Below are 12,000 nucleotides of genomic sequence, written 5' to 3' on the forward strand. Positions count from 1 at the left end.
AACTCTGGTGTGACAAACTGTATCCTGCCAGTGCAACTGAAGAAATGTAGCCTACAGTGCTCACTTCATTAAGTTGACTACTGCTGTTTCCCTCAATTTTTAGCTCTTACTGTGCAGTATCACGTGCACCTTGCTTCTTAAAAGCATGGAAGCTTGAAGCAAATGTTTTTGAGCCTGTAAAAGTGAGTGGGATTTTTGAAAAGAAAAGAACCTTGTTCTGACACTACACTTGGGCAGACTTTACCATACCAGTAGTAGTGAGAAACCTTTCCCTCTAAAGATGTACTGAAGTCAGTGGACAGCCAGTTGCCTGAAGGTACAGCGTTAGTATTTGCAGAGAGGAAACCCTCCGGTGTATATTTCCATTGGCACAGGCTCCTTGACTACATTTGTGGATCAGGGACTTTTTGCTTACGTTCCACTGTGATTTTTGAATTGCCTTAATGCAGAGTTCCCCAATCCCCGTTCCGCGGCCCGCTACCAGTCCACGGTCTGTTGGGGACTGGGCAGCGCAAGCTCTAAGCAAGTGCGTGAAGCTCCATTTGCACATGTGCAGGATTAGGTTGCACGCGCAAAACCATCCCCTCCCCTCCTCACTGCCTGCCACCATTGCCAGTTTGCGGAGCTGGAAAGCTTGGAGATTGCTTAATGGGCTAAACTCATTCTGACCAGGGAGGGAAAAAATAAGCCATTTACCTTTGTTTGGTATTTACTCTAAGAAAGGGCAGAGCTAGTAGGATTGTGTACCCTTCAATAATTAATCAGAAGTGCTTTGGAGTTTATGTGAACGCAGCTCCTCTAGGCTATAAATTAAAGCAGCTATGTCACGCAGGTGTATGTATGAGGCTGGTAAAAAAAATATATAGGTAGTCCTTGACTTACAACCATTCGTTTAGTGATGTTTGAATTTTCAATGGCATTGAAAATGGCTTATGACGGTCGTCACATTTATGAGCGCTGCAGCATCCCCACGGTCCCATAATAAAAATTTGAGTGCTTGCAACCAGCATGTATTTATGATACTTGCGGTGTCTCGGAGTCATGTGATTGCCATTTGTGACTTTCCCTGTCGGCTTCCAACCAGCAGTCAGAAGGGAAGCTGGATTCATTTAATGATGTAATTTACTTAATAACTGCAGTGATTTGCTTAGCAAATGTTGCAAAAACTCAAGAATCATCTCACTTAGCAATGGAAATTCCAATTGTAGTCGTAAATAGGAGACTCTGACAGCTTTGAGTATTGAATTAGTTCAGGGGTAGGCAACCTTGGCTCTTTTAAGACTCATGGACTTCAACTCCCAGAATTCCTGAGCCAGCAGGAGCCCCTGAATTAGTTGATTCATTTGAACAGCTCGACATAGTTTTCAGGCTCATGTAGAAACCTGAAGAAGCAGGGCTATTTCAGTTTGTACCAAAACAATTTTAATCCTTCCTAGCTTCAAAATGTTCCCAAGTCATTTGCAAAGAGTGGACAGCACTAACGGCTAGTCATAGATATTTATCTCATTTAACTTAACTATTTTTCACATGCTATTTTTTAGATCAATGCATTGAAGTAAGAAAGTGGATTAAAAACCCCCCTCAAACAAATGATTTGAAAATGTGGAATGCATCAAAATATACTCCATATGGTTATATGTTGCAATTTATTCTTATATTTTAAAGTATAGTCTACATTTTAAAACAAAATGTTTGCAAGATGGCTTAAAACATTTTGAAATCACAATGTAAAAAATTAACTAGAAACTTAGTAAATTATTTGCTAGAGATCAGTAGGATAAACAATAATATTGAAACAGCAGAAGGTTAATTTAAAAACTCCAGTTTAGCATGAGAGTTAAATTATAAACTTAAATCTAATAAAAAGTATTACTTTAATAATGGATTAAATTATCGAAAGTATTATAGAGCTGCGAGAAGTGCCTCTGAAGATGATTTTATTATTATTGTTTTAGGTGTATATCCTGCTTTTATATGTTTGTTTCTAAGCACCTCCAAATGATAAGATCCAAATTAAATATAAGCATATATGCATTACAGGCAGTCCTCAATTTACGACTACAATTGAGCTCAAAATTTCTATTGTTAAGCAAGGCAGTTAAGTTTGCCCGATTTTACAACCCTTTTTGCTACAGTTGTTAAGCAAATCACTGCAGTTGTTAAATGAATCTGGCTTTCCCAATTGACTTTGCCTGTCTGAAGCTGGCTGGGAACATTACAAACGACCTCAGCACAGTGTAACTGATAAATATATGCCAGTTGCCAAGTGCCTGAATTTTGATCACGTCACTATGGGAATGCTGGAATGATCGTAAGTGTGAAAACTGGTCATGAGTCACTTTTTTCAATACTGTTGTAAGAACAGTCACTAAATGAATAGTTGTACGTTGAGGACAACCTGTACAATGGAATTACAGGATAATCAACATCTCACGCACTTTGGAACAATCATACAACTTTTCTTATCCAGTGGCTTTATAATGGCTCTCTTCTCTGCCTCCAAAGACCTACTAAGGCAGCTAGATTTTGCAAAAAGCTAATAGGATGAGGCCTGGTGGGGTATTGCTATTCCAGAGGTGCCCTCATGCTGGAATTTCTGAAAATGACATTCTCTTGGAGATGGAACCCAGAGAGAGGTTTGTCTTCCAAATATTAACAAATTAATAGGGAGAAGATGATAGCCAGGTCCTAAGCCATGAAATTATTTAACGGTGACAATCAGCATTTAAATTGTATTGGAAACAAACAGGCAGCGAGTACTGCTCTAGAAGCAGAGGTGTTTGTTACATAAGCAAATGGACTAATATCTTTAATTGCTCAAGCCTCTGAATTCTGGACTGGTTGTAGTTTCTGGATGCCCTTCAAAGGCAATCTTATGTGGAAAACATTGCAGTAATCCAGATGTGAAATGACTCAGACAGACAGGCAATTAGCAAAACCTCCTGATCTAGAACAGACCATAATTCATAACTGTACACAAGACGATCTTCTTCTTAGCCACAGTTGTCACCTGTTCTTCAGGTCACATCTGTGAGTCTGAGAGGACACCTCATTATGAACTAGCTCTGTATGAGGAAGCTCAACTCCGTCCAATGGAAAAGATGGAATATTTCTGAAACTGTAAGGCTTCTGCATGCAGGATCATTCAGTCAGTGATGGGCTTGAGTTTATGTTGGTTAATTCCCCCTTCATGTTTACAGGCATTGAGACAAACCTCAACTATGCCTATGTTGGCCCAGAGTTGAAAAATACTACTGAATATCATATGCATATTGGTACTTGACTATAGTTTCAATAGGAACATCATTTTAGATACTGAGTCACCAAGTAATGAACAGCTTCATAAGTTAATACCGTCATTTTGACTGGGGGTAAATTGGAGGCCATAATGTTATCAGGTATAATAAGTGTTATGATGTGTTATTCCAGTTAATATTCTTGCTGCCTTACTTGTACTGATTAAAGGTTTCACAGGGTGAACTCTGCTGTGCAGATACTGCATAAGCTATTCAGGAATAAAAATTGATCTCATGAGAGCTAAGAGAAGAAAATATTAAAATTCCAGTGTTCCCTTCATTAGTGCTTGCATTAAAATCTGCTATGGCTTCTCCTTCTGCCCCCCCCCCCCCAGCTTCCAGCATACGTGCTATCATCAGGTCATTTCTGTGGCATGCTTAGTAACAATTATTTTTACTTTCTGTTTTCTTAATTGTATTTTTAACTCTTTAGCATCAAATGACCATAATTAATGTTCATTAATGTAATTGCTGGGAGTATAAGTTGAACGTTTCTCTGTTTGAAATAGTACTTTAGCAGCTTAGCAGGTACCTAATAGTAGCAACTCAACTTCCCATTGGGGATAAACTGACACTTCTTGAGCTTTCCCATCTCTCTCTCTCTCTCTCTCTCTCTCTCTCTTCCCCCCATCCTGTTTTATAATAATGGATCTTATTTAAATAAAATCATTTTTATTTAATTAGGAATTTTAACTAGATTATAGTTGTTTCAGTCTGTTTAGCTGCTGTCATATTTTTTATTTTATTATTGTGTTGTATACAATAATATACAGTTCTCTGTTCAGAACTGTAACGTTCTTTTTCAAATCACTTGATTGAAAATAAAATAATAAAAATGATCCAAATGGGAAATGATCCAACTGATCCAAATGGGATACTCTATTTGGGAGTATCTTGTTGATTATAAAGATGAAGACAGCAGCATGCACCAAAGATAAATTTTCTCAGAACATATTGTACTGTTATAGTTGTATTGGTAGATATTTTTGTGCTGAATATTTGCTGATAGTTTTGCATGAGGTGTTTCCTGCCAGGTCCCAAGAACGAAGAATGATATGATGCATTATTTCTGAGTAGTTTCCTTTACTGGTCTTCACCTATAGACAGAATCTTTTGTCAATTAAATCTTTGCAATGATTTGGTGGTGGCAAAATTCATCTCAGAATGTGCTAACAATTGGAGAATATATAACTATCGTTTTATTAAAACAAGCAGGGGATGTTAGGATACAGTTCTCTTGCTATCATGAATGAAGAATGCTAGAGGCATGATAAAAGTTCTTATGTAATATTACAGAGATTAAAGATTTCATTGTATTCATTTGATCCGGGGGCAAATAATTAGTTTTCAACTAATAAAGGTATGAGTATAATGCACAGAAATCTGGCCTTCTCTGTGTCCTGAAGGAGTATATTTTGTGATACAGGGTTCTTAGCCCTTTAAAAATGGGGCTGCTTTCCTGTTGATATTCTAACAATTTGATCTTAAATACTATTATGAATAGAAGGAATTGTAAAGATACCCATTATCAGCATCCTTGAGAACTGCTCATCTTTGAGTAGTTTATAGAGACATACAGTTTGTGAATCAAAAGCTATTCATTGATATTAAACAGGTTACAAAATCCATTATGTATGTCATAATTGGAGTAATGTGTATAGGGATAAGCATTAGCTCATTCCAGATAAAGATTAAAGCAAGTTAAGTTAGAGTATATGCAGAATAAGGAAACCCTTAACAAATATCTTCTGTTGTCTAATCTTCTACTGATTTTATTTTACAATCCTCTCGAGAAAATGCTAGTACATCATGGTAAGTTAACCATTTATGTTTGCTTATAATTTCTTGTCTCTAAAATGCTTCTTACTCTAAAAGCTGCAAAGGTGTTTTGAGGCACAAGCTAAATTCTGGTCGCAATTGTTGTTATAATCAGAGCACCTCCTTCACTCTGTGCTAGATTTCCTAAAAATCTCACATAAAGTAAATAAAGCAAAAAAGTGGGGAAAAATTGGGTTGATGGATAGGGTGTCAAATTTTGTAACCCAAGTGCATTGCCACATGTGGTTCTGAATTTTTAAAGCTGTGTTCTTAAGCACTATCAGTTGCTCAAACACGTTTCCTTCCTTGTCTGTTGTTCTGTGTACAGTTGAAAGCATTTTCCTTCAACTTGTCTACAGTTCCCTTCAGCTCCCATTAACTGAGTGTTGATCCATTTGGTTGTGACTAGGAATTGATTGACTGGCTTGCCACCTGAGCCTCACCACGGGCTTAGAGAGAATGAATGGCCCAAGGTTGGCTTTTATCGCTAAGGGGGGACTAGAACACACAGTCTCCTGGTTTCTAGTCTGGCGCTTTAACCATTAGACCAAAGTATATCTATATTTAAATGCTTTCTATTCTATCCAGAGTTGTATGAATGTACACCCCACTGGGCAAGAGGAGACTTTTATGTATTAAACTTGTAAAAAACAAAGTATTCCTCTAGAAGTTGTTTGACAGATGGACACAGTTTTAATAGGTCTAGAATATCAGGAGTTTCAAAGTGTGTTTTCATTCTTGGATGGCTAGTTCATTTTGCTGAAACGCAAAGCTGTGCTTTAGTTTGTTTTTCAATTATATTTATGCTGTTTTATGAATCAATAAGATTGAAAATGTACTAATTTTCAAGCACAAATGTTTATCGTTTTGATTAATACTCCCTCTGGTGATACACTTTGGATTCTAAAGCATATCTGTTTTGATCCTGCAAAGGTTTGTTATTAATAAACTTGATGAATCTATTTGTGTTATAATTGTGCCTGTGATCATAATTAACTTTCTATATTTTATAATAAAATAGATGGAAAATGTCTTATATTATTGGCCTGCTGTCATGTGATTTAGTACTGTGTTCTCATGGAAAATCAAAAGCACAAAAATAACTGTGTAAACAAATGCTAATGTAACAACTCTGACAGTAATTTCCTGGGTAGCTGTGGTATTTGTATTGCTACCAATATTGTGTATTGAGGCTTGAGTTTGGATGTGTTACCATCAACTTGTTAGCTGGTAGCTGAGTAATTGTATTTTATATAACAGTTGCAATGTTTTTCAAATACACAGCTAGTCTTGCACATTGTATAACCTGCACAATTATTTGCTTCAGAACTGTGCACTGAACTTTGCATGTAACTTTTCTGAATGGAACAGCTAATTCTTGCTTAAACTTTAGTGTTGGAAGTCTTACAAAGTAATATTATTATAGATGCAATTCCTATTACCGCATTGTATAGAACTAGATTGCTTGTTTTGGGTTTGGTTGCTGTTCTTTTCTGTGTAACAAAGAAATGATAACCTCTTGATCACTATAATGAGAGAATTCAGTAGTGTATGATGTTAAATTCTAAATGCAAAAGGATTGCATTTTCATTGCTTTTATAAATATGTAGTTAATGTTTGCTTAGTTTCGTAGATGATGGAAAAATGTGCATTTACTATACTGCATACCTGCCCTGCTAGGCAACCCCTTTTCAAAAATTATAGAATAAGTACAGGAAATTGAACACTCAGGTTATTCATAGCTCCTGGGGGGACCCAGCAGAAGAAGACACAGCAATCTTGCTTTGTTACATTTACCTCACAGAACATTCCTTTATCTGTGGAGAAGTTTTTATTCTTATCTCTAATGCTAGTTTCAATGAGTTCTGCCAAGGAAATTTGCAACAAGATCACAGAGGTAATAAAAACGGCAATTAGAAATAGCAGTTATAAGGCTTGGTGAGTAATTAATAGTCTGGGAAAAAATTAGTTGTTTGGTTCAAGTAAGGTGGTTTCTACTGTAAGGTGGATGGCACAGGTGAAAAAGGACCTGTCATCTTTATTCAGTAATATGCTTGTGAAACTTTGAAGACGATTTGAATGGGTGAGAAAATTAAATATATGTTGTAGCACTGTGCAAAGACATCATTTGTGGAACTGACCACAACTAATTTGTACTGCAGTCTTAATCAGTGCAATTGGAGCTCTATAGGACGGAAATGAGTCAATAAAATACTCTGCCAGGCCAGTATTCTTTCACTTGATAAAATCAAGCATGCCGTATTATGATTTTGGGAATTATCTTCTGCTTTCTTAGCCAAGTAAAAAACTATAGAAGTTTCGGATTTCATAGTTAAATAAAGGCTTTTTGATTTCTGATTTGATTGTTTTACTAAAAATCTAATAACTTTAAAGCTCATGAGATAATACAAACATACAAATACATACAGTATATACATTTGTTGTATATACTACTCACATAGTACTGTTCTGAAATAGAAGTCCAAAGAAAATTCTTCCAAAATTCAGACAAGGCACAATTATGCTTAAAAAACTCATTTTTATGATCCTACCTATTCTGTGTATTCCTTTGGATTTGAAAGCCAAAAGATATTATGGAGCATATGGGAACATGATTGTGGTATTGGTTTGTAGTTCCTTAAAGCAACTACTGTAAATCCCCCCCCCAGGATTACATGGGTGACCACTGTACCTGCATAATTGCAGGAAAAGACCCAATTGGTATAAGGAATTGCAAGTGGAGTTTTAATGTTGTTTTCTTTCTGAGATGCCTACCGTTAATGTGTTTTAGAAAAAAAATTCAATCATTAATTTTGTTATACAGGTAGTCCTCAACTTACAAGCATTCTTTTAAGACTGTTCCAAGTTATAACGGCACTGAAAAAGTGACTTGGTGCAAAATGGTGCAAAACTCACTTAACAACTGCCATGGTTAACAATGAAAATTTTGGGCTAATTCAATTGTGGTCATAACTCGAGGGCTATCGGTAACATGTCAGGTTTGGTAAACAGAAACAGAAAGGTGAATATAAACAGTAAACAAATGTTAGGATTGTACTCCTTTGTACATTGAAACTCATGTAGCACAAATAGTTTATATTTGTATTTGTATATATTATATATTGTATATATATTTGAGCATGCAAATTAAAATGTATACATTTGTAAAGTTTATTTTAATATTTATTTTACTAAATTGATAGTAGTAGGAGAATTGGCATTTTTTTTTCATTTTCCAATATAAGGGATGGCTACCATTCCTTAAACTCTTTCTATTTCTTTACAGAAGAGAACACCAATGAAGCTTTCTTGATGCAGAAAAGTCTTAGTGAAAAAGTCTCCCTATACAGAGGTGATATCACAGTGCTTGAGATTGATGCCATAGTTAATGCTGGTAAGTTTTATAATACCTTTCATGTCATATTTAGCTTCTTAGTTGTTGAGTGTTCTAAGAAACCTCTGGAAAACTCCAGAATAATGTGCATGGGGGGAAAAAGTGCCCTTAGTTGATGCTAATAATATTAAATTCTCTATTGTCAGATATATCCCAAGGAAATTCAAATTTGTGGCCTCATAAAATAGGTGAATATCTATTGTTTTGCTGAATGCTTAATTTTATCTAATTTCTGCTGGTCAGTTGGGTAACGAACTATGCATTACAATGAAATATATTCTTCCTTTCAAATCTTACTGAGCTTTCTGTCAGGAGCTGTCAGAAAAAATATTTTGGGGAAGAAAGGCAAGGAAATTTTTGTGTGGTTGAGATATATTATGAATGGAATAAATGAGTTATTTTTCAAATATGGAAAGGATTTCTACAAAGTGGATAGTCTTAAGTGGGTATGTATGCATCTTTGGGTGTGTATATATATATATATATATGTTTGTGTATATCTATATATGTGTATGTCTATATATGTCTGTCTGTCTGTCTGTCTATCTATCTATCTGCAATAATTTCTGTTCTTACTTTTAATCTATCTTTCTTTTTCCTGAAATTGTGGCTTGAATTTTGGCTGCAGATGATTTAACATCTTCTCAAATTTCTTATTTTTAGCAGATTTTGTAAACAATTTCCTCATATTCTGAAAGTATATGCAAGAAATGCCTTGCATATGTGTCTTGCACTCTGGAAGGTGCATCAGTTGTTATCTTAAGCTTTGGTTCTGTTATTATCACTGCAATTATGAACTGATAGTAAAGTAATGATGGTCAAAGGTAGTTAATGTTATGCTAGATTCAAAATCAAACCAGAATTTGAAATCTTAGGTACTCTTAACTGTCTAGGTATGTTTGCAGGTCACTAGATTGGCCAAAACTGAACTAATTCATTATCTTTCTCTTTTTTATATATAAATTTATTTAAAAAATAAAGAGAACATAAAAACTAACACAAATACAGAAAAAAGAAAGCAAAAAACCCCCTACTTTTGTACCTCTGTAACTAGGGCTTCTGTGCATCATTCAGGATTTTCCCATGTGCTATCCAGGGCCTTGGTGTGTAAAAGAAAACTGGTGCATGAAATATAGTCCCTTCTGGCATGAACAGAGGCCCGGAGGGGGTGGCACAAATGGAGGCTCCAGGTGTACCGCTATGAAAGAAGTCAGCAAGAAAAGAATACAAGACTGATCCACTAGGGGTGTATGACATAGCGGGCATGGTGGCAGTGAACAGGGCCTGGTAGGGGCTGCGGTGGGTAGAAAGGTGGCAAAAATATGGTTGTAAATTCAAGTGGGCCTAAGTGGGCCTGAATTTTGTTTTTGTGACTGTGGTAGCACTACAACAGATGGAACATTGAGAACTAGTTATAAATGTCGTTGTTCAGTGTTGTAATAACTTTGAATGGTTGCTAAAATGAATGGATGTTAAGCAAGGACTATCTGTACTTTTAAAGTTAGTTATTATATTTCCTGAAGGTTTATAAGCTACTTAAATTGCAGAGTACAGTACTCTAAGGAAAATTTACTGCAGTATAGTAAACAAGAAAATTAGAACAATAGATGATGATAACATAATACAAATCAATAATATTAACTCCACATCCATCCCATTTAAGAATGTCATTTTCAATAAAAACACTCACTTAACCTACATCAGGGGTGGGAACCCAGTACTCAGTCAATTCCTGAATACTTTCTGAAATAGTCAGGTCTTGGCAGCTTTCTAAATGTCAGTAAGATGAATTCTTATATGACCTTGGGCAGATTGCTACCCCAAATAGTAGGCAAAGCACATAATAACCAGACCTGGCAATGGCTAAGAGCAGGCAAGTTGAAGAAAAGAGACCAAGGGGCTAATTCTGGCTACAGAAGACCAAGCCTTAATGACAAATGCATATAAATCCAGAATTGAAACAGCAACAGACAGCAAGCGACACCTCTGTAAAGAGTCAATCACCTGATTAGCTGCTGCAAGAAGACTGCACAGATTGACTACAAACAATGGTATGACAAAGTAGCAATAATGGTACATTGGAATATCTGCAAGAAATACTATTTGCTTGTAAGCAAGCAAATGGTGGGGCCACAAAATAGACAAAGTAATAGAAAATGAAGAAGCTAAAATGCTTTAGGATTTTAGAATTCAAACAAATAAGCAACTGCCACATAGCAGACTTAACAATTATTGGTAAGAAAGAAAAAAAAGTCAGGTTAGGGGACTCAGAGACAGCAGACTATAAGTAAAGAACTTGAGAAAAATCACAAAATACAAAGACCTGCAAGCAGAAATAGAACGACAGGCAAAAGAAAGCAAAGATAGTACCAGTAGTGATAGGTGTCTTGGGTGCAATCCCAAAACAAATTGAGCACTACTTGAACACCATCGGCATAGACAAAATTACTATCAATCAATTGCAAAGGCAGCTTTTCTTGGAACAGCTTTTATCCTACAATGATACCTCAGGTTCCTGGGAAGATTTTGATAGGTGGATAAAAAATGCTAAACCCAGTCTAAGTATCTAGTTGATTGTGTGACCAATCATACTTTATTCAATTTGTATGGTATCTAATTAGAACACTAGAAACCACTTATGAATGATTCAGTGCTAGAAAATAGCTGGACTGCTGCTCAGATTGACTAGATTGACATGGTCCAGATCTAGAAAAAGGAAAACAGAAGTTTCTCTGTTTTTCTGGAATGATTCACCATGGTTCACTTCTGAAGTAAAGTTTTTTTATGTAACTGCTAACCACATCCAACTCTTCCTAGTTTTTTCAAGATCATTTAAAGCTGGTTACGTGCTGCCACCTGCTGTTAGACTATTTCAGTTACTGGAAGTTGTACCTTATATTCTTAATATCTATTAATACGAGCACTCCTTTAAAACTTAGTGGCCATCGCTACATCTTACAATAGCCAGTTGTCCTGTCTACTGTACATTATGTGAAGAAGTATCTATCTCAAATTTTCCACAACTCTGTTCCAGGATATGATCTTAGGTTCTAATAATTTCAGAGAAAGCCTTTTTCTATCAACTTCTCCCCACAGCTTGAATAATTTATCCTAGTTCTATAAAAAAAAACTTCACTTTTTTCTTCCTATACTCTCTCTTCAAAAAGGGACTTGCTCTAGCCTTTTGATGAGCTCAGTTGCTCTTTTCTTCATCTTTTCAAGATCACATGAAAAATATTTCAGTAGATTTCTAAAAACTGAACTTAGATAAAAGAGCAGGAGTAAGATAATATAAGAAACACCCATTAAAATATAGGATATTCTTTTTAATTGCATAGAGCAGAATATTTTATTGATTGACTTTTTGCCTAGTTTCCTTTGTATCCTAATTGTATGAACTATCACTTCCCTCTCAAGCCAAAAAAATTAAACTTCAGGAGAGAAACAGGGTGTTTGTATGTTGAATTGTGAACTGAATATATTAGCTCTGAA

At 35.7% G+C, this 12,000-nt stretch overlaps 1 protein-coding gene across 1 annotated transcript in view; it reads left to right on the top strand.

Moving 5' to 3' along the window:
- The window catches only part of MACROD2 (mono-ADP ribosylhydrolase 2), an 18,771-nt gene extending 10,147 nt beyond the window's left edge, over positions 1–8,624 (top strand). Inside the window, exon 3 of the mRNA XM_015827121.1 lies at positions 8,401–8,624. Within this exon, the coding sequence (XP_015682607.1) occupies positions 8,401–8,624 (224 nt within the window). The remainder of the gene's footprint in view (positions 1–8,400) is intronic.
- The last annotated feature ends 3,376 nt before the right edge of the window (positions 8,625–12,000 follow it).

Source organism: Protobothrops mucrosquamatus, unplaced genomic scaffold, assembly GCF_001527695.2.
Source record: "Protobothrops mucrosquamatus isolate PMUCROS unplaced genomic scaffold, P.Mucros_1.0 scaffold3514, whole genome shotgun sequence".
In the NCBI taxonomy this organism is placed as follows: Eukaryota; Metazoa; Chordata; class Lepidosauria; order Squamata; family Viperidae; genus Protobothrops; species Protobothrops mucrosquamatus.